The sequence below is a fragment of the Tympanuchus pallidicinctus genome, unplaced genomic scaffold (assembly GCF_026119805.1).
Source record: "Tympanuchus pallidicinctus isolate F22 unplaced genomic scaffold, pur_lepc_1.0 scaffold8, whole genome shotgun sequence".
Taxonomy (NCBI): Eukaryota; Metazoa; Chordata; class Aves; order Galliformes; family Phasianidae; genus Tympanuchus; species Tympanuchus pallidicinctus.
The window spans coordinates 11,368,270-11,390,415 of NW_026294802.1; the positions used below are offsets into that span (position 1 = coordinate 11,368,270).

Genomic DNA, 22,146 nt, shown 5'->3' on the forward strand with positions numbered 1-22,146 from the left:
AGGCCAGGGAGCCCCAAGTCTGGGCGCACCTCGCAAAATCCTGGGGTAGGGGGAAGGAGGAGGGGCAGGCATGCAGCTTGGGCAGTGCCAGGTGCTTTTGCTATAGAGATAAGAGTGGCTGGGATGTGTGACACAAAGTGGAGAGTGCCATCGCAAGGAGACAGTGGCAGAAGAGACCTGAGATTGCATGACGCAGGGGGTTGCCACAATCTTCTAGACCACTTTAGTCATGAGGAAAGACAAAAGCTATTATAGAATCACAGAAATGTAGAATAGTTTGAGTCAGAAGGAACCCTTAAAGGCCATCTAACCCAGCTCCCCTGCAATGCACAGGGACACCTACAGCTAGATGAGGGTGCTCAAAGCCCCCCCAGCCTGACCTTGGATGTCTGCAGGAATGGGGCATACACCATCCCTCCGGTCAACATGTGCCAGTGCTTCACTACCCTTATCATAAAAAAAAAAAAATAGGAAAAAAAAAGAAAACCTTTTTTCTTATATCCAATCTCCTCTCTTTTAGTTTGTGTCATTATGTAATGACCTACTTGGAACAGGGACCTCTGTGGGATCTGACAGAAAGTGCTGTGCTTGTACAACAGATGTCTCTGGGCCTTGGTTTGAGGCATTTGTGGTCTCAGCCCAGGAGTGTTGGCCCGTGAGGTAGAGGAAGGGATGCCATTTCCCCTTGCAGGATGGAGTTAGACCATCTCGGTGTTCCTATAAAGAAGTTGTATGCTCTTCTCATTAAATAGGGTTTCTCCTCAAAAAAGTGGTGTGCTACAGGAAGGAAGGGTGAATTCCTTCCTGCTCTCCATCAGCTCCTCCCTATGGGGAGAGAGAGGATGAATGTGAAGCACATTTTCTCCATGGGACCTGACACAAATTAAGAAATGAACACAGCAGATGATTCCCCTGGTGCTACCACATTGCACCGCCTCTTGGAAATAGCTTTGCCTTCTTTCCCAGCCAGTGCCACAGACATTCCCATGGGCTTTTCAGAGAAAGTACCTTGCCAGGTCCCCTTCTGGGAGGCCAAGGCCCTGTTTCCCACCAGGCATCAAAATAATCACCACACCAAAGCTGAAATCTGAGCTGCCCCTTGTTAATTGTTAGAGCCAGCCAAATCTGACAAAATAACAACTGTGTCCTGGGTTAATGCTGGCTTAGGCCTGGATGCGGTTATTACTTGATAAACAGGAAGCACTCCAGTTACAGTCAAATTAGATTTATTTTCCTGCCTTATCTATCAAGTCCGCCATTTTATTAGCTTTCTACTTTTACATTTTTTATAATTAATTTCCTCCAGACTTGCAGCTGTCTTACACATTGATAAAGTAGTCATTCTTCTAACAGGAGGAAAAAATCCATGGAAGATAACCAAAGGCAGAATGTACGCAGTGTGACATCAGAGGGCATCATTTAAGATGGGACTGTTAAAAATGATTACTGATCAAATAGTTATCGATTTAGTAAGAGATAAATCTACTTTCTAAAACGGCAAGCTGACCACAATGTGGAAGCGAGAAAAGAAGTTGGAAAGAAATCAGCAGGAAGCTATTTTCTCTCTCTTTTTTTTTTTTTTTTTTTCTTGCACCCTTCTTAGGATAAACGCAATATCCCACTAGCTGCGCAGAGGAGTGCAAACAGCAAGTGCAAACACAGCCCCTGCCCTGCCAGCCTGTTTGCTTAGCTGTGCTGGCTGTTTGAGCAGCAATAGGCTCATTCTGGAGCCATCAGCTGCTGTTTGCTGTAGCGTTTTAGTGACCTGTTGTGAAGAGCTTGGGGCAGTATGTTGACAAATGCCTTTTCTGAGCAAGAAATCTCTCCAGCAGAGTCCCCGCTTCCCTTCTGGCTCTCTTCATCCATGTGGGTGCCAGCAGTGTCCCACCACACTCCTCTGGGTGCAGTAGAGAGGGACCTGGATCCTCAGGGATATCCTCACACAAGTGGGTCCTGCTCTCTGCCTAGCAGTGGCCCTTTAGAAGAAGATACTGTTCCCATCCCCATCTGCAGCTTTCCCAACAGGCATTGATCTAGCCTCTTCCTGAGCAGAACTGGGCAAAAACTTCATGGATTCATAGAGTTGTTTGAGTTGGAAGGAACCCATAAGGGTCATCAAGTTGAACTCCCCTGCAATGAACAGGGACACCCACAGCTAGAGCAGGGCACTCAGAGCCCCTCCAGCCTGACCTTGGATGTCTCCAGGGATGGAGCTTCCACTGCATTCCTGGTCAACCTGTTCAGTTTACTACCCTTATAACAAAACCTTTTTTTTTTTTTTTTTGTATCCTATCTAAATCTCTCCTCTTTTAGTTTGAACCCATTTCCTATCACAAGAAAACCCTGAGAAAGAGTCTGTCTCTTTCTGTCTTACAGCCCCCCTTTAGATACTGAAAGGCTTCTAAACTTCTACTGCCTCAGTCTCCAGGCCCCAAATCTCCTCCCTGCTTCTTGTATACCCCACATCTTTCTGCACACTATGATCCTAGGGCTGTGGCCTTCTTCTCTCATCTTCAACCTAAGCACTGCAGGTATTGCCTCACTGTGCCCTTTTGCTTTCATTAGTGATGTGGCCACATGAAAAAATAACTGTCAGTTGGCTGGAGTGTCAGAATTACAGTAGTTTGCAAGGGCTGCCTTTGCCTTGCCTCATCAAGTGCCATCCAGAGTTTGCTCAGTCTCACTGGTTAAACCCACACCACTGGGGACATGGCTTGCATATGCAGTTTCTCTGTCCAAACTGGGCTTAGAGGCAGGTTGAGCTGCAAGGTGAATGTCCTAAACTGAGCCAGGGCCAGACTTGGCTCTGTGGTGTTTAACTGAGTCCTAATAGGCTTGTAAAAATACAAGCTCTGACTGCTTTCCTTCATAGAAGCTGGCCTGGCAACATGGAGTTTGGGAGTTTTCATCCACCTCGACCTGCATGTTGCCTCTCTGCAGTGACTGTGCCTTTTTGGGAGCAGCTGGCTCTGCACGGAGGGCTTCCTGCCCCTCTGCTTCCCTCTTCCCCATATCACACCCCCCTCCTCAGCAGATACTCGAGCAAGCTGACACACATTCAGTTTAGGCCTAACCAAATGCGGTTTGCCCTTTGACCCACCTCAAAATAACAAAGATATACTAAAGTCTTCACTTCCTTATTATCCTCAAACTGAGGCTTTCCCAAATGTCTCTACTACATTCAGTCTTATAATCCCTATTAACTTTCCAATGAATAGCTGCTCTCAACCACGGGTCTTGGCAGCTCTGGACCCCAGTATCCTGGCTCAGTCACTACTTTCTGCATCTAGCGAAAGGTTCCAGACTGCTGTGCAAGAAATGAGGAGGATGCTCTTGCTATTTTCAAGATGGGTGTTACCTCCTCACTCATGAGTCAGTGGGAACACAGTGATTGGGCTTCTCTGTTCTGAATGTTACATGTCATTATTTGCCCTCTGTGAAAGAAAATATTTGTTCCTTGACAAACCAAGGCAGCCCTTTCCCCTTCCTTTCCTCTTTAGTGCATTGGATTTTCAAAGCTTTCACTTTTAGAACATTCTATTTCCAGTCCCGAGAGAGACAAGGTGATGAGCTGTCCTTCCTGATAAAAAGCTTGTGGTATTTTTACATTACATAGTGGCTCTGTTTAGTTTGTACTATATTTATATCAGAAAAAAAAAAAAAAGAGAAAAAAAAAGAAAAAAGAAAAAAAGAGAGAGAAGTCTTTCCCATCCAGTAAGAGAGAAAATAACTCTGACCACATTATTATGAACAACAAGTTTTTCTTCTGCAGTGTAATAAATTCATCTGAGCCAGGATTTGTACTGGAGGAGGCATTTTCATAATTATGGGGCAGGCATAGAGAGGAGGTGACTCTTAAACTGGCCTAATTAGAGAGATCTAAAAATAAAACAGAAGTAGCAATATATGTATATATTTATTAAATTTATATAAATATATGTAAAACCACACGAATAGAAACTTTTTTTCCTCTCTCTGCAGATCTGGCAGTTGTCTCTTTCTCATGATCTGATCAGGAAGAGGTGAAGAGGCTCTTTGAGTGACTTTGTAGTGCTGGGCTCTGTTCCTAGGACACTTTGGGGTCATGTTAACATACAAATGCCAGATATTAACACACTCAGAGCTTTATTTCTTCCAGTGGGCTCTGGCATTACAAGATCTGGAGTCAGGAATAAGTATTACTTCTTTCTCACTGTAGCACTCACCCTATTCAACAGAGACCCCCCCAACCACATTTAGGATAGATAGGCTCGAACTTCACAGTGCTTCAGAATGCCTTGACCTCTTGTGAATTGCTGGGTGAACAACAGTTCAGTGCAACACGAGGAAGCACTGCTCCCAGCATCCATCTGCGATTTTCCTGGAATTGGGTATTGTTGAGGAGCTTAAATACAGCTTGAGAAAGCTGTTTGCTGACTCCATTGTAAACCATCACCTAAGCGATATTTCTGATATTGCACTTGTATCAACACGGTATTGGACTAACAGTACACAGAATACTTGCTACAATTTTCCAGTGCCCACAAGATAGAGGTGACTTCAAATTCTGGAAGGGAGTTAATCATAGTCATGCGAGGGGCTGAGGAGCATTTATCCAGCTTTTAGATAAATAAATTGCCTGAGGCCCTTTCTTCTCTCTTGGTGAAGGCTATTCCTGGTGCTTCTGGTCAAGTCAACACAGAGGCTGTTGCTTCTGGATTTCACAATAGAAATTATAAGGGGTGCTTTTTATTCTGGTTTTCTTTTCTTCATCTCCAACCCACAGCTTACGTGCACACATCACTTGGCAAGAACAGTTCTGTCACTGCTGGTGTACTGTCACCCCTCTTTGTTCTGTCTTTTTATGCTGGCTACTCTTCTTTCAAGATAAAACAATCAGAGGCTGTTTCTTAAAAATCCTAAAGCAGCTATTTTCCTTTTTACGCTTAAGGATTCCCTGCTCAGCTCTTTCACCCAAAAAATTTGGTGAATAAATTTATAAAAAATGCTTTGAAAACAGGATATTTGAAAATGAAAGTCTGACTATTACAATGAGGCTCTTTCTAGACAGTATCACAACCTAATCAACAGTCAGTATTTTTTACAGTGCTATGAGTCTTATTAGCATGAATTAGCGGTAAGCATCAAGTAATCACTGTAGCACTCTGGTCTGTAACAGAGAAAATGAGGAACTGTGAAATGACACAAATATATCCCCACAAGTCAAGTGGAGCTGGTTGGGGAAGAAGCCTTCTCTTTGTCTGGCTCCTGGCCACTACCTCAGTAGAAATAAAAAAAACACAGTGTATGGACTTCCCATCTTTGCTCATTCTTCATAGTCTTGGTGTCTCCCATTGTACGTGATTTTATCATTAATAAAAAGAAAAATGTAAGCACTTCCTTGACAATTTCTCCTGGTAATGAGATTGTAATCTGAATACTCGCATCCTTTGAAGCACCCATTACAGGTACAGGTACATGGCTCTCTATCTTGGCATCGTTTGCTACAGTAAGTACTATTTTTAATGCACGAGTGTGTATTTGACTAATAGGTTGTTTATTTTATCCTTTGTTTCTTCAGTCAGTGCTTTTACATGAAACATGACCTGATGCTGATGCTTTATTAACTTTTACTTTCTTACTCTCATCCAAACCAAGAGCAAACCTCTCTCTTTTCTTCCTGTGTATATTTCAGAGATAATAACCTGCTGTTTCTTTCTGTCATCTTTACTTCTGAAGACCAAGAATCTTTTATCTCTCTCTCTCTAATTCCTCTATTATTCTCTATAATCTCCTTATTATCACTGATTATTACTTACATGTTATGATGGTTAAAATCATCATGTCTCCAGGGAACATTTCTCTTCTGAGTTACTTAAAAGGACATTTACATTCGATTATTCTTATTAATTTCTCTATATTTTTACCTCTAGGTGCTACTTTTTCAGTAAGCCCGTAGTTCTGCTTATCTGGATTTCTGTCTTTTGTTGTTGTTGTTGTTGTTTTTTTACTGTCAACCCTGCCATTGCCTTAAAAATAAAATAAAACAAATTCCTGTTACTTGTATTCTAAACCAACTGACTAGTTCTTTATTTTCACTCTCTCTTTTCTCTTTTTTTCTCAATGCAATGAAATGAAACAGGACTTCAAGAAAATTAATTCAATCAGCCTCAACTTACCTTGAGGCTGTGGCTGGAGCAGAGCCTAAACTAAAACCATAAGGTCAACAGCCCTTCCTTCCTGTACCTTCCCCATTAACTAAAGAGACAAGTGCCCAGTGCCACATTCATACTTTGCTACTAGTCCCTACATTTCATAATGGACCAAAATAAACTTGGCCTTAGACCAGCTCTTTCTTCTAGGACGCCAGGTCTCAACAAATCTGCTTTTGGAATGATTTCCTATGTAACGCCCTTGTACCACTGCATATAATTGAGCCTGCACTTTGCATAGAAACACTTTTTCTCTATAGCTTGCAACAGCAAAAACCAAGATTATTGTAGAGTAAAATGGAAGAGAAAATAAGAGGTGGGAGAAGATCTGCTATGGTGCAGAAGACAACAGCTTTTGAGGACTGTTTTGTCTGCAAACACTGCTTAGGGTGGGATGCTTTCCTTTGATTCTTTCCTCATCTCTGTAGCCACCCAAGAGTCTGTATTGCAAAGAAAGACACACGAATCCCTCCCTACATTACAGATGAAATTGTGTAGTGGTCAGAGAGACCCAGAATTGCAGAAGGACTAAGAAACCCCACAGGGCCTCAGAGAACTTGAAGCCTTTCATCAGGGAGAGTCTTCTTCCTCCAGTTCTATCCTGTCAGGAGTTTGCTAACAAAATCCTTCTTGGGGACATGTTCAGCAGCTCGTGCTGCAAGCAGCTCAAAGCTGTCTGCATGCAGTCTAATTCAATGACACCTCTGCCTGTTTAAAATATGAAACACCAATATTTTAACAAACTTTTCCTGCTTATTTAAATGTTTGCTCTTTGATGCTGAAGGCCACTTCCACCACTTGCCCAGGAATCTGAGCCCACTTCCGCTGCAGCAGCTAACATCCACACATGGGAATGCTGCTGCAGCCAAAGGAAGGATGGTCATGAGAGCTTCTGTATGTGATTCAGAAAGCTCGAAAGCACTTTTGTTTACAGATTGCAAGCAAACAGGCTGTACCAGGCTTAGGTATGGTGTACCTTATGTATACTTTTCAGGCAAACAGTGTGAGGCAGGGAGAAGAAAGCTCTGCTCTAGGGAAGCGCAGTGACAGAGATACCAATTACAAAGTTCATGTATCACCCATTTGGATTCAGAGATGATGCATCAGAATTCCCTAACTGTGAACAGATCATGTTTTGGACAGACAGAAGATGCTTTTTAAAAGAGGCATATGAAGGAAACAGGAGGCAAAAGTGCAGCAGAGACATACTGGAGATGCCTTGCTGAAAAGGGAGACCAGGCACCCCCAGAAACAGGGGCTGGCAATTCACTGGAGGAATAAAGATCCCAGTGAGCCTGGGAAAAACAAACAGGTCCTTCTGGGGAGCGAACTGTTTTTCAGGATTCCTTGGCAGGCAACCAGCCACTCTGCTTTGTAAGGTCTTGTTCTTCCTTGCAAGGAGGAAAAAAATAGCTGAAGGGCTCCCACTTTATTGAATAAGGTCATCGTCATGCTCTCAAAAGGACCAGAGCTGCTGTGCCTCGTTGTGAGAGCTATGGGGTGTAGCTGCACATTGCAGGTGCTTGAATAAACAACATCACTACTTTTGAGAGAGCAGAAAATGTATAAAAGCCAAGCTGAATGGCTCCTGCCTGGCCAGCCTTCCCCCCACTCTTCTGAACCCCCTCCCACAGCCTGGCAGCCTCCAGACTGACACCGCTGCCTGGCTCTGTGCGTGACAGCAGCAGGAGGCCTTTTCTCCCACAGGAACAGGCAGTGCCACTCAGATAGGCTGTGGGAAGGTTTAACTCCCTGCTGGCTGATTGCACGCAAGGAGGCTGTGCCACACAGATATCTCTTTCCTGAACTGCATGTATTTTTTCCTTTACTTACCTTCCCCATTCCGGCATGAGCGTGTCCCAGCTTGACCACTACAGGGAAATTCGGAGTCGTGAGCTGAAAGACAGAAGAAGGAACTCATTAGTCTTTATTTCCAGCCATTGTATTTGAAATAGTTTACTTTCATTTGGTTGCTTTTATCCCCCGCCTAGATGCTGATGGGAAGATAAACAGGTCCAATAAAGACTGCCCAGGTGGCAGCTCAATAAGCAAGTGGCTCTTTGCTGGGACACACGGTCGGAAACAGAGGACAGGCAGAACTCTTCAGATCTGACCCTCTTTTGCTGCACGATAACATTAACTTCTAAAACCACTTTTTCTCCCCCACCATGTATGTGTGGATATGCATGTGTATGCGCATGTAAAAAACTTCACCTGCCAGCAGCTGAAAACATTTGAATTCCAAGAAAGATGAGCATTGTTGCTCTTTTCACACAGATTGCTTTGGCCTTTAGCATGAGTGTGAGCAGTCCCTCTGCAGCTCCCGTTCCCCTCCCTCCAGCAGTGGTGGGGGAAGGAGAGGGGAAGAGGGGCCAGCTCTCGGGTCCAAGTCACAAAGTTCATCTATTCACAAAGTCTCTCCCTTTCTCCTCTAAATTAGGGGTGGGTGTAGGGAATAAAAGAGAACAAAGAAGGGTTGGGATCAGCAATAAAAATAGAAAAAAAATTATGTCATGTCTTCACTCTAGTTCTTGTGGAGTTTACATTGTGTATGGTCCTGCCATCCCAGCCAGCCAAGGGCATCTTAATGTACATTTTACTTGGAGAGAGCAGAAGTATCCTCTCTGCCTCCTGTTCCCCAGCTCGTGCAGGGATTCACTGCTAGGGACTGGCTGAGAGTTGGGTTGCACAGCCACGTAGGAAGTGACTGTACCAGGAAAGCAACCAGGTCTATCTGATATATCTACTATCCCTTTGATATGCAACACACTAATTTTTATTGCATATTTTTATTTGCTTTCTTGGGAAGTTCTCTAAAAGGAACTTCAGTCTACCTAAATACCTGAAGCACTGAGCTCTATTCATCAAGCAGTTAACCTAGAGATCCGGAGTTGTGTTTTGACAGATAAATGGTTCTCCTATTTATTTAAGTTTGAGAACAGATAAACAAACTGTTCTTGTGCTAATTACCAATTGTCTGTATGGACAGGCAGGCACTACGCCCTAAAGATAGAATGGTGCTGCTGTCTCCATCTGCGACAGCCTGCTATAAATAACAAAATTAGTAACCAGCGCCGATGTTTTGCTGTTCAGCTGCCTATGTAAAGAAATGTCATGGGAGAGGGGAACAGTGAGTGCATCGCACCCTCAGACAACCCGTGTCACTTGTGGAGACATTCCTCAGGCAGAAAGCTGAAGGCTGCACCTCAGGTGCTCTGTTCAGTGTTGTGACCCTCACTACATGAAAGTCATGGAGGCCTTGGAGCTTGACCAGAGAAGGGTGGCAGAGCTGTGAGGGGTCCAGAGCACAAGTATTAATGGGGAGTGGCTGAGGGAACTGGAGTTGTTCAGTCTGGAGAAGAAGAGCTCAGGGGAGACCTCATCGCTCTCTGAAAGGAGGTTGCAGTGACATGGGAGTTAGCCTCTTCTCCCGGATAACGGTGATAGGATGAGAAGGAATGGCCTCAAGTTGTACAAGGGGAGGCTCAGGTTGGATATTAGGAAAAATTTATTCTCAGAAAGAGTGGTGCTGCAGTGGCACAGGCTGCCCAGGGAGGTGGCAGAGTCACCTTCCCTGGAGGTGTTCAGGAACCACGTGGATGTAGCACTGTGGTTAGTGGGCATGGTGGGGATGGGTTGGTAGTTAGACTAAGTGATCTTAGTGGTCTTTTCAGCCTTAACAATTGTATGGTTCTACTCCACTTCATGAATGAAAAGAACCCTCAGCAGCAGTACGCCGTAGTGCTGGCACAAGCCAGCAGTCCTGTGATAGGAGACCTTGACAGGAAGCCTTCCTGCAGCCCCACAGTTAAGATAAGCATATGTCCAGGCACATGACTTTACTCTCTATTTCTCCTTTGCCTCTATAATTTATTGTAAGAACTTGAAACTTCATTAGCCGCTGGCACCTGTGAGTCAAACAGAGGGCTGCACCTGAGGATAGGATGAACCATGCCAGACTTTTAGCTCTGGAAGATGAAAGGGAGCCCAGCAGCCAGGGTACCTGCTTGTTTGGGCTCAGGGAGACCTGGCCTGTTTCCCAGCTCTGTCATCTGTGCCCCGTGCATATTATTTGAGCCAAATGTGATGACTGTTCCCAGCATGCAGGAAAAGCAGGCCACAAGTTTCATGCCCCTGGCAAGGGGACGAAGACGTGCGTGAGATAGATAACGCGGTATCGTCAGCTCCAAGCAGTGAGGCAGGAAGCCATGTCTCTGATGTCCCGGCTGTGTGCCCTACCTGCAGAGTTCTGTTGAGGGAGCCTGGCCCAAGCACAGGGCCTGGGAGTGGGAAGCATCTGTTTTCCTGTGTACATGCAAAGATAGTTTGGGATCCAATAAACAACCCAAGTTTCATGCTAGCCTGGGAAAAACCACAGGCATTAGCAAAGCTCTGCTCAAGTATCTCTCTTTCTCTTTGCTTCTTGGAAATGTGATGTCAGCTTTTTTGATGAAGCTTTGCCTCATCCCAGCTGGTGCTGGATCAGGCTGGAACCTCAAGCCACTTGGGCTGACCATAATGCCAGGGACCAGGGCTGCAAACATGTGGCAGCTTCACCAGGAAAGCTGCAGTTCCGAGGGAATGTTAGCACAGGGCTTGCTGGAAATTCATTTGCATCACCAAAATCCCACACTGGTGTAATTTCTGTGTATGTGAACCTTCCTTATAGGGAAAGCAAGGAGAGAAGGGAGTGTATGCATTTGGCTGGATTTCACGAAGTGTAGATCTAGTGATAATGGAGTGCCCTTAGACTGCTGAAGTAGGAACAAATGCTCTCAATAATCCACAGAACTAAAGAAACCAGAGTCCACAGCTACCTGATATGGGAATTATGATGCTGCTGTTTAGGTGCTGGACCTAGCTCTGAGCACCCTGCTCTAGCTATAGGTATCCCTGTTCATTGCAGGGGAGTTGGACTAGATGACCTTTGAAGGTCCCTTTCAAATCAAACAATTCTTTGACTCTAAGTGGTGGAAGTGATGTGGGCTAGACCAATCAGTACAAATATTGTGAGCCTCTACCACATCCTGGTTGGGATTTCTGTTGTAACGAGGTGACCAGCTAGAATACTTGGCAAGCACATGGATGGGGAGGGAAGCTGAAGGAAGAGAGGATGTATTACATGTGTGAATATGGTGCATACGCAGACCCAGTTCTGGGGGTTCTGGGGGTGGCCACAACTGCCACAGGAGCAGACCCCTGGGATGTGGGTTTACACACACTTAGTCATAGATTTCCTGGGAAAGAAGATGCTTATAATCAAAGAATAACACCAGAGTTTAATGAGAAAGGCATGCTTTTTTTTTTTTTTTTTTTTTTAATGATGCAAATGTCTGTCTCTTTCTGTGTGTTTGTTTATGTTTATGTTTTGTAATGGCTCTTTTTCTTCGAGAAATGGGGAAAAAAACTTCTATGCTTTTAAAATGTGCACGAACTGTTGACAAAGTTGGGATAGAGGACGCCTGTGGGTTTTGGGGTGAGACTGCGGCACTGCGATTAGCTCAGTAATCAGACATGGAAGTGTTAGTTCATATGCACAACTCAACCCACTGAATTACTGAATTAAAATCCTATAAATTGATTCCTAGATGCTGTCACACAAAAGAGTTGAGATGGCAATGTTTACAGATGTCTATAAATCAGCGTACGGAGTCAAGCAGGAGTGCAAATCCTAAATTAGGGACTTTGGTTGGGGAGACATGGATGGAGGACTTCGATGGCCTAAAGGAAGTCATTGTAGCCCCTGATTTTATGGGCTGTGCTCTGTGTGTAGTGTCACTGCAAAGATAACTCTGCAGTTAATCAGTGTTTCAGCAGTGATGTGTGAAACTGAGTGCCGGTATGCATACATTAGCCCCTATTTGCAAACACATGGCTGTAAACTATGACACTTACCCCTTTACTCTCTGCCCCTCCTTTCCTACAAATAATGGGACTTTCAGTACTTCTTGTAAGTGTACAGTTATCTTCTGTATTTATTTCTGGTGGAGCAGCAGAACAGAGGTGGATATAAACTGACCTTCAGGAAGATACCATAGACAAAACCTGATCTATCATGTAAGTACAGTATTTTCAAGTCTTTTGCTTCACTGAGGCTCTCAAGAGATGCTGGCCGTGGGTCTGTGATTCAATATACTGTTCTGTCCATAAAGAATGCTGAATCCTTCAGCCATGCTCAGTTTCACATTATCCATATCATACAACATACCACTTCTAGTTTCCAGGGGTTATTCTTCTGCAGAGACTTTCCAATCAACACTAACATTAATACCCCATGGAGCAGCAGAATCATGGTTCGTTCTGGGAAAGGTCTGGGGAAGATGGGAAATGGGACATCAAAGCTTTATTCTCTTGGGACCAGTATGGTATCGCCATAGCATCTAGTGTTTTCAAATCAGTCCTGAAGTCCCAATGAACAAGGTACTGCAAAATTTTTGCTTCACCCTTCCCCGAGACAGAATCCTGGGTTTGGTTTTTTTTCATTTTTTGTTTTATTTTTTCAAGCTTTTACGCTGTGAAACTGACTTTTCTGTTTATTTAGCTGTCTTTACTTGTAAGATGACAAAGTCTGGTCTGGGCGGGTACCTAATGGGTTATGGGAATGTTGCTCATGCCCTTGAGAGCCTGATGTTGAAAGTAATGTGTGTGGTGCTTCCCTGTTGTCAATTAAGTTGGAGGAGCAGTGAATGTATAGGATTTTCTATAAAAGCACACAAGCTGATTCAAACACAGAGGAAAGTAATGATGTCATGACATGATGTCATTATGTTTATGGAACTATCTTACTGAAGGTCTAAGCTGAAGATCAACACTGATTGCACACTGGGTTTGCCAGACGTGGCAGCGTCAGGGCTGTACAGTGAAATATGGAGGAGGAGAAGAATTAGTGCTCCCTGTTATTCCTTTGCTCACTCATATAATCACCAAAACCATGCAGAATGGCTGACTCAGTGGATTAACACTTTGGCTCCATGGAAGTCTGCGGAGACCAACGTATGACAGACAAGTCCTCTGCTGTTTGCCAGATCAGGAACAGTGTGAGAAAAACCGAGCAACAATAGGAGAACATATTGAACAATAAGAGCTGCCAAAATTCACATCTGTGCTCTATTAAAGACACGTGACACAGATTCCTTCAAAGCACACACGTGTGTGTTCATTACTGTATAATAATTGCAGCCCAATGAAGAAAAAATCATTAGCTAGGGAAAGAGGTCCCGTGCTTCCAAACCAGCTGAATTAAACCCTGAGGAGGAATAAGTGCTGAGATACTTGTGACAGGAGGGCTGTATTCATAGCTGTATCAAGAAGCACTGTGCAAGGTAGGACCCAAAGCACTGCAGTGGTTGGTAGACTGGGAGGCAGTAGCGTACGTAAAAGGGGAGACAGCACTGCCTCTTAGGATGGGGTAAATTTTACAGAGCTTCACTGAGCTGGGGTGGTGAAATCAGTGCTGTGGGCAAGGTGGATGATGGGACAATATTTTGGGAAGTCTGTAAGGGAAGCTCATAGGATCAAATAGGAATAAACTAAGACATGGCAAAAAGCACTGTAAGGCCAGAAGCCGGCAGTTCAGCAAGCAAGTGTAAGGTTTTGCAAGTGTCACAAAGAATAGGCAAGAATGAGGTTGCTAATAACAAGGTTGTGAGGAGAAAAAACATTCACTAATTTGATGGCAACATCACTGCTACAGGCCTGAGAGGAACAGGAACAAGTGCAAAGCAGAGGGTTGGATTTAAGATGCTTTAAATGGATGGACTTCTGCTCATTTCATTTAGTGCTGGAGCCAGGACCTCTAGCTTCTAATAGAATGAACACACTGAGTAACTAGAGGGAGATATGGCAGTACTCGGCGTGCACTATGAAGTGAGGTCAGCAGTGCCTTGGTTTGAGAAGACCCTTCGTGGTGGTAAAAACCTATTCTTTGATCCTAGCATCACTTCTAAAAAGCACAGCACACACAGAAAAAGAAACCCTAACAGCAGCATGGCTTAGTCCCCACATTCTCAAGAGAGCTGACCACAAACCAGTGTTTCAGGGCTCATAACGCTTGCTGTGGTTAGAAGCAGGTGGAAAGGGTTAAGCACAACGTGGAACTTTTTCTCATTAATGCCACCTCTAATGTTACTGTAACTTCTCTTCTAGCTGAGACAGGATGCCTTTGGGTTCCCAGTGGTCCCTCTCAGTATTTTGGAGGATGGAGAGTGTGAGCATGTTAAATTAATTTCATTCCCTTGGTGCTTCCAGTGTGAGAATTTTTTGAACAAGTCCAGACAAACAGATGAGATGCTCAGCAAAAAAATAATACAGCATATTTATTTGCATGTGCTTTTAAATACACACATATCTAGCAGTTCTGCTCAATACATCCCCATTACCTCTGAGAGGAATACAGGCAGGTTTTTAAAGGTCATTATGAGTACATGGAAATTGTAATTGCTTAATGTTTGGGGTTTGTTTATCCTCTGTCACTGCTGCCATTAAGGAAGCCCCTTGTGTTTCCTCACTTGCTAAGAGAGTGAATACATTCTGATGTTAAAAAAAATTGTACATTTTTTTTTGCTAGATGCAGTGGGAACAGTAAAGGAAGGTCAGGAGGAAACTCTCCCTTGTCTCCCTTGCTCCCTTGTGTCCCTTACCCTGACCTGAATTGGGTATTTTCTTCTCAAATCAGAAATTATCTTTTCCCACATCACCATGTTGCAGGGGGAGAGATGGCGAGTGCCAGCTGCTGACAAGGTGGAGAACTCTGTAAGAGTTTGCTTTTGATGGGTTACCTTTGGGAAAACTGTAGTGCCTCAGGTGTGGTAGAAGCTACAGGAAGGAAATAGGGGGATGCAAATGCTTTATGAAATTATGGTGGAGTCTTCAAAACCATTCCTACTCCAAGAACCCCTGGGGTTTAGAAGACACTGACCAGCAGAGCTCTTCCTTCACTCAGAAACCTTTCCCTTTTTTGGAGCAAACTCTGATTTCTCACAGATTTCACAATGACCAGCGCAGGGTTTCTTTGTTGAGAACAAAACTTCCCTGGTCTCCACAATGGAAAATGCCTTCAGGAACAGGCCTCACTGAACAGGGAGGCTTTGCTGATGGCTCATGCATTAGCACAGGTCTCTAACCTCAGACTACGTCCAGCTGCAGATGCATTTCTGCCTCTGAAAGGCAAAGCAGGTGCATTCCCAGCTCTCAAACCAAAGGAAGCTGCGCTCCCTGATGGCAGTGCTTAGGGAATCACACCCCTCCTAGCGCTTAGTTGGGACTCCACAACCTTCTGCAGCACATCTGAGAGCAACACAGCTATGCCAGTGCAAGGTTGCCAGTGCGGGCTTGTCAGTACATTCAGCAAGAAATACTCTTCCTGACACAGAAAAGGCTCTAATGTTTCATTGCTGCTGTAAACATGCCAATGACCACAAATGGCCTTGGCTGACGTTGCCATGTCAGTCATTAGAAGGAAGAGGCCACAAGCAATGAACCATGGATGTTGCCTGATAAAAGGAAGGGGATACTGTGATCTGCTAGAACACCTGAAGTGCCCTCTGGGCTTCTGAAAGCTGGTGAGTGATGGATCATCACCTCCTTCCTTCTTGCACCCAGAGCTATAGAAGCAGTGGCACAGAGAACCAGGCAGTCCCTGTCTGCCTGTTTTGGAAAAATCCGTGGTTTATTTTTATAATGTTTTAAAAGTCTCTGGGACCAGCACAGCAAGTAATCACAGAATCATAGAATCATAGAATGGCTTGGGTTGGAAGGGACCTCAAGGATCATCCTGCCACAGGTGGGGTTGCCAACCACCAGATCGAGTGCTTGATCAGATTGCCTTAACTAATGCTCCAGAGCACAAAAAACTTTGGACATATAAAAGAATGAGGAAGATGGGAAGTATCACCCTGCAACTGGTATCTCAGGCTACACCTGTACCAATAAATTATGCAGTGCCATAGCAAGGACAATAGCCTTGAACTGCCCATAGGGATAAATCCCCAAACAATTCGCAAGCACAACATAGAAGCCAGCATGTATCTGCAGCCTTTTTCTCAGGATATTTTGGAGTTTTAATAGTACAGCTGTGACCACACCATGCCTGTGCTGCCCTGGCACTGTATGAGTTGCTGCTGTCAACACAGCCCACGTCTGTCACACAGGGCTATGCAGCAGAATAGTTTTTATCTCACATTATGCATAATCTGTGCATAATCTGTGCTCCCACACTTGTGTTATATGTTGGCTGTACAGATGAAAGGTCTATCACATGCACAGTAGATTTAAGCTGCTATACAACATACCATTCCCATAAGATAATTGTCATGGAGTACCTTTTTCATATTGAATTCATGGTGGCTACATTTTTTACCTGCTACTACAAATATTTATATTGCATTTCTTTAGTCTTCATTTCTTTCGTCCACAGACCTGGAAAGTCAAGTATTACCTCACATGAAAATGCTTATGCCATGGGCCCAGCTTGTCCTATTCTGCAGCCAGATCTTATTTTAAGCATTTTGAGCCCTTAGACTTATGCAGGAATCCAAATTCTTTACCAAGTGGCCTGGCAGTGAGACACACATGCTCTGTGTTTTGTGGTCACTTTGGCTCCCTGGGTCTTAAAAGTGGGGAGTAAAGATCTTCAAAGGCATATTCCATGGACCCATCTCCTTCATGGACTGCACATGGTTCAACGAACCCTGGTAGCAGCTCTTCAGAGACCTGAGCTTATAACAAATTTGTGGACATCTACAGCGGATGGAGGCCAAGTGTGAGCTTTATTCTTTCCATATTCTCATTCTTGTGCTTCACAGTTTCAAGATTCTTTCTTCAGATAAAAATCTTGAAGGTTTCTCCAGACTAATTTTTGCCTCATGGCATAGACACTGAGGACATGAAAGGCAGCCGCTGTATTCTACGATTGAGTTAGCTCTGTGTCAGGTGAGAATACTTAGGAACTTTCAAATGGCATGTTTTTGGTAGGAGCCAAAAAATGCAGGAAGGGAACCACTTCACTGTCTTTCCAAATTATCTGGAGGAAAAAAATAAGGTTCTGAATGCAAATTTTGTAGCAGAAAATTTCATGTTTCAGTGATTCTGTGAATGAACACAACTCAATTTTTGCTGGGAAATGAAATGCTTCCAGCCTGTAAAAGGAAAGTATTCCTTATATGCATTTTATTTATGCATCTTTCATTCATGAGGACTTTTGACTTTGGGCCAGGGAAGCTTTGAAACCTCTCGAGCATGGGAAACTTTCTCCTACTCAGGGTGTAAGGGTGTAAGCCCACAATGGCACCATGTGGGCATTTGTCTCCCTCTCATGGATCCTTCCACAAGATAAGACAAGATCCTGCTACATCTCTTTCCTAAAAAGACATAAGAGCTTTCAATGAAGTGGAAGAAAGGCATTATGGAGGTGTCCTGTGTAATTACCCTGTATGCAAACTTTGGCTGCACCTCAGTGATAAGAGGAAACCCGATTTGCCATTTTGAGTAAAAAAGGGCCAAGGAGTTGAGCAGGCTGCACAGTGGACATAGGCAGGGTTATTTTCAGCTGGGACTGGCTGCTGTTGACATCTTTCCCAGCTGTAATGAGAAAGGGGCTCCTCAAGTGAATGCATTCAGAGGAAACAGAAGAAACCACTGTGTGGGTCAGCCTTTTTCATCTCACAGCCACCACCTCAGTCAGCAGCGTTTTTTTTTCCCAGCTGAGCACACACATTGATGTATGGCAGGCTGCAGCGGCCAGGAACAGTGAGCAGCAGGAAGCAGAGAAATTCCATTCGCAGTAACACACAGCCCCTCTTCTTTAGCCTGGGCAAGCCTGGAGCGGCAAAGGATGCTGTGGTCTCCATGAGCCCACTCCTTCTGTTTTGTCTGGAGAGAAAGGGTTCAGCCTTTACTGGAAAAAGAGGTGGAGACCTGAGCTGATTTCATCTGTGAGGCAATATCTCCACTTCTCTGGGATAAATGAGGCAGATGTGAGTGAGCCGGTCCACGCCTAGTGAAGGAAGGTATTTGTTTCTTTCCCAGGCTGTCATGGGATACAGGTAGGGTTTTGGAATTTGGGCAGGAGCCAGCATGGAGGTGCATGGGCATGTGCTCAAAAGAAGGGCATTTGGCCAGCTGAAGACGGGGACAAGCATGAGAAGAAACAGGAATAGATTCACCGCTCACCTCCACCGCTGTCCCTGCCTGCTATCGCATTGCCGCACTTAACCTGGCGCTCACTCAGAGCAAAGCCCAGGACTAGTTCTGAAAGATGGGTGCTTGTTTTCCTATTACAATTCTACCTCTTTTCTTCCCATCAGACCTCATGCCATTAAATTATTTATCCAAACTAGCTGCTGAAGTCTTTCATGGTGGTTCTTGTTTTGTTTCTCATGGATGTAGTGCCAGCATCTCAGAAATGCAGCAGTCAAACCATGCTGAAAGAACAGTTGCAACTGAGATGTATAGACAAAACTTCGAGGGAGTGGGAGTTTCTTTCAAAGAGAGAAGAAGAAGAAAAAAAAAGCCTTTGTACTCACAAAGGAAAAATACTTGCTCACTCAAAGACTCAAAGAAGCTAAATCATACCTCAATCTGTGTTTGTCTCTACTCATAACTCCTGAGATAAAAACTAGTCCTGAGTGGAAGAAGCCAACGGGGCTTTTCTATTTTTCTTGATATTGTTTCTGAAAACCTGAAATCAAAGAGAATTTTGTCTACACAGATCCTGGTGGACTTCTCAGTTGATAGGTTTTTACCCATCAGTTGTGAGTAGGACAAAGGAGGTGTTAAAACTTCCCGTGCAGAGGTGGCTCAATGAGAGTAGCAGGTGATGGGAGTGTGAGTGTGCTCTTCTGGACTTTGATAACAACTCTCTGATACCAGACCTTGAGGTCAGAGTACAGTTTCATAAGAATTAGCTAAATTAGTTTGTCTGTATTGTAAATGTAAAGCAGATTAGACTGAATTTGAATCTAATTGTGGCATTGCTGTGGTGATGGGTTACTTTTGCATTAGTATTTAGTTTCAGGTATTTATGAGAAACCACAGCCTCCAAAAGCTCCACTCCTGTCCTCCTAATTTTGACTCACAAGGTTTTAATGGATGAAGAGAAAGCAAAGGAAGCCTTTGGTTCTTGTACAATTCAGCAAACTTCTGGCTAGCAGTTGCATTGTCTGGGAACCCTTATGGGGATGAAAGCAAATTCTGTACAGGTGTGGCCCCTTCTGAGGCTGCTTTTTGAGGTCTGTTGATTCTCAGAATGAAAAGCACTGTGAGGAGGGTGACTGGCAGACGATTTCCACCAAGGTCTCCAAGTGAAGTTATTTTAAAGTGATCCTACAGCACACAGGGCTAGTGATGGTCCTTGGTAGGAAAGGTTCCCCAAAGCACGAATGCTGCTGTGCATTTGTAGGTAGGTTTTCAGTAACCTCTACTGAAGCAGAGCCGGCACACTTGCTCCACACAATAGGGCATTGCATGGAGATCCAAACATAGGCTGATTGGCTCATGAAGCACACTGTGATGCAGACTCACCAGTATGGAGCTGGGAAACGTACGGCTGGATGAAATCGGCAAAAAAGTCACATGTAGATGGCTTTATGCAGGGACAGTTCAATTGCTTCTGTTCTCAGACCTTTCTAGGGAGGGGGACAGAGGTTAACACACATGGGTCTGGGTGCCTGTCTGCTTTTTCACCTTAGTCTCCACCCATGAGAAGTTAATGGTGCAAAGCCATCTTTGGGTTGGGTATCTCTGTGCCTGCTGTGAAGACATGCTCAAGGAGCACTGATGAAAAATCCTGCCCTTTCTTCCTAAACCCTCACAGAGGGAGTTTATGAGGCATGATATGAAAACCCTGCCCTGTGAAAGGATTAACCAGCTCTCAGAAACTGGGAGTGGTAAAGGTGGTCCCTCCTGAAACAAATCCCACTGAGAGTATGATTGCTGATTAAATTGAGACTTTGCACAGTGAAACTATAATGAGGTAGGAAATTTGATTATGTCTATCAATCCAGTCCTCTGACATCATGTGGCTTATGTTATATCCTGACCTCATCACTATGGCAGCGTGGCATCTCACACGTAAAGACTGAAACCCTGGCCTCACTGAAGGCACTGGGAGTTAGCTTATTCATTTCAATAAGACTATGGTTTCTTTTGCAATGTTTGGTAAAGATTGTTTATCTCAAATTCCTCTCTCACCCTGAGATATTTTCACTGTTTTATTGCTTGATGATGAAACTTTTAAGCAACCTTGTGAGGATGGCCTCTAGTTGCAAAGTTGAGGCTGACTGAGAGTAGGAGGGCTGCTGAGATGCTGTGGTCAGCCACTTCTGATGCAAGGTCCCAGGGGGATGAGACATGGCTGCCTCGAGGCACCCCAGTGGCAAGGAGAAACAAGTTCCTCTGGGAACATGGAGCAGTGCTGAGCAATCTCAGAAGGCAGGGAAGGTATGGACCATACAGTCCCTCTCTTCTATTATGAAGAGAAGTTGAGGGAATTGGGCTTATTTAGCTTGGAGAATGTTCTGAGGATTTAAGTTAGATGTTAGAAAGAAATTGTTTACTCAGAGCGCAGTGAGGCACTGGCACAGCTGCCCAGAGAAGCTGTGGGTGCCCCACCTCTGGAGGCACTCAAGGCCAGGTTGGATGGGGCTCTGGGTAGCCAGAACTGGGGAATTGGCAGCCCTGCCCATTGCAGGGGTTTGCAATTGGATGATCTCTAAGGTCCCCTTCAACTTAAGCCATTCTATCATTCTATAATGATTCTATGATTCTTGCATGAGATCTCAACCAAATGCACTGTTTGCCTCTTGGAGGTGATCAACAGTGTTTACATGTGCATACAGGGATGGACTGCACAAGGTCAAGCAGCCCTCTCAGCCAGCTTCCATGCAATATAGCCTGCTCACTGATCAAAGAACCTGCCTTGGTGCTCTGAATAAAAGTTTCTGAGGGATGCGGAGCCTGCTTCTTCCACAGTTCTCAGAAACGTGCCCTGCATTCTGTTCTCTCCCAGGCATGACCCTCTCCTTCAAGTGGTGCCAGATGCACAATGAGAGCACAGGAGCTGTTCAGGAAAGGCTGTGACTGTTGCCTTTATGGTGGCATGTGCCTGTGCTACACCAACACTGGCCTGCAGTCATGGGCCTAGTTTGACCCAAAGTTTTCACGTTGCCAAGGTAATGATAGGAGACACGAATCATTTCTATATGTGATTTCATTCTTTTATGCTATAAGCTAATTGCTTCCTTGTACCACAATATGTTCCAGCTGTTGCTCTTTATCTGTTCCTGAGTTTCTTCTGTCACTCTGGTGCATGGGTAATTTAGAAATGGCTCCCACATTTTCTCTTTTACTTCAAAAGGAACAAGAAAACAAAAACACGCACAGGAAAAATCTGTTTGCTCTTCACTGTATTTCTCTATGTGAGAGCCTTTGAGATCAAATTTCCTAAAATATTACCTATCAAAGGACTATTTTGACTCTGCTGATGCAGAACAGAGCTTCTTTGGTGATGCTGTACATGTAAACACCCAGAATGGGAACAACATAAGCAGTAAATTATATGACAAATCCAACCTTAATCTTTAAAGCAGTCTACTTGTCCAAACTCACAAAGACTGGCTTAGGTGTGAGGGAGAATGAAGACCCTTTAGTTTATTTGCAAATACTGATGTGATTCTTCTGTGTCCTTGCCAATAGATGACAACAATTATACTGTCGTCAGAACCACCAGGTTGTTTTGAGAGGTGGCTAGGTGGCACATGAAGCCTAGATGGACAACTGGAGATCTCATACCTAGCTTCAAATAATCTGTGTGAGAGATGGCTTAAACAGATCCTGCTTCTTGAATCACAGCTTCAAAACATTTCCCAATACCCAAGAGAAAGATAACAACTAACGTGCTTTCAAGATATAAAGCAACATAACAGTTTTAATTATTTTCCATTGCAAATATGTTATAAAA

The 22,146-nt window shown here is 44.2% G+C and overlaps 1 protein-coding gene and 1 long non-coding RNA gene across 2 annotated transcripts in view; one reads left to right on the top strand and one right to left on the bottom strand.

Moving 5' to 3' along the window:
• The window catches only part of SYN3 (synapsin III), a 199,626-nt gene that overhangs the window by 27,173 nt on the left and 150,307 nt on the right, over positions 1 to 22,146 (bottom strand). Inside the window, exon 7 of the mRNA XM_052669016.1 lies at positions 8,025 to 8,087. Within this exon, the coding sequence (XP_052524976.1) occupies positions 8,025 to 8,087 (63 nt within the window). The remainder of the gene's footprint in view (positions 1 to 8,024; positions 8,088 to 22,146) is intronic.
• LOC128073825 (uncharacterized) overlaps positions 12,109 to 22,146 on the top strand; it is a 54,116-nt gene continuing 44,078 nt past the window's right edge. The window contains exon 1 of the long non-coding RNA XR_008202899.1: positions 12,109 to 12,248. This is a non-coding gene — a long non-coding RNA (uncharacterized LOC128073825). The remainder of the gene's footprint in view (positions 12,249 to 22,146) is intronic.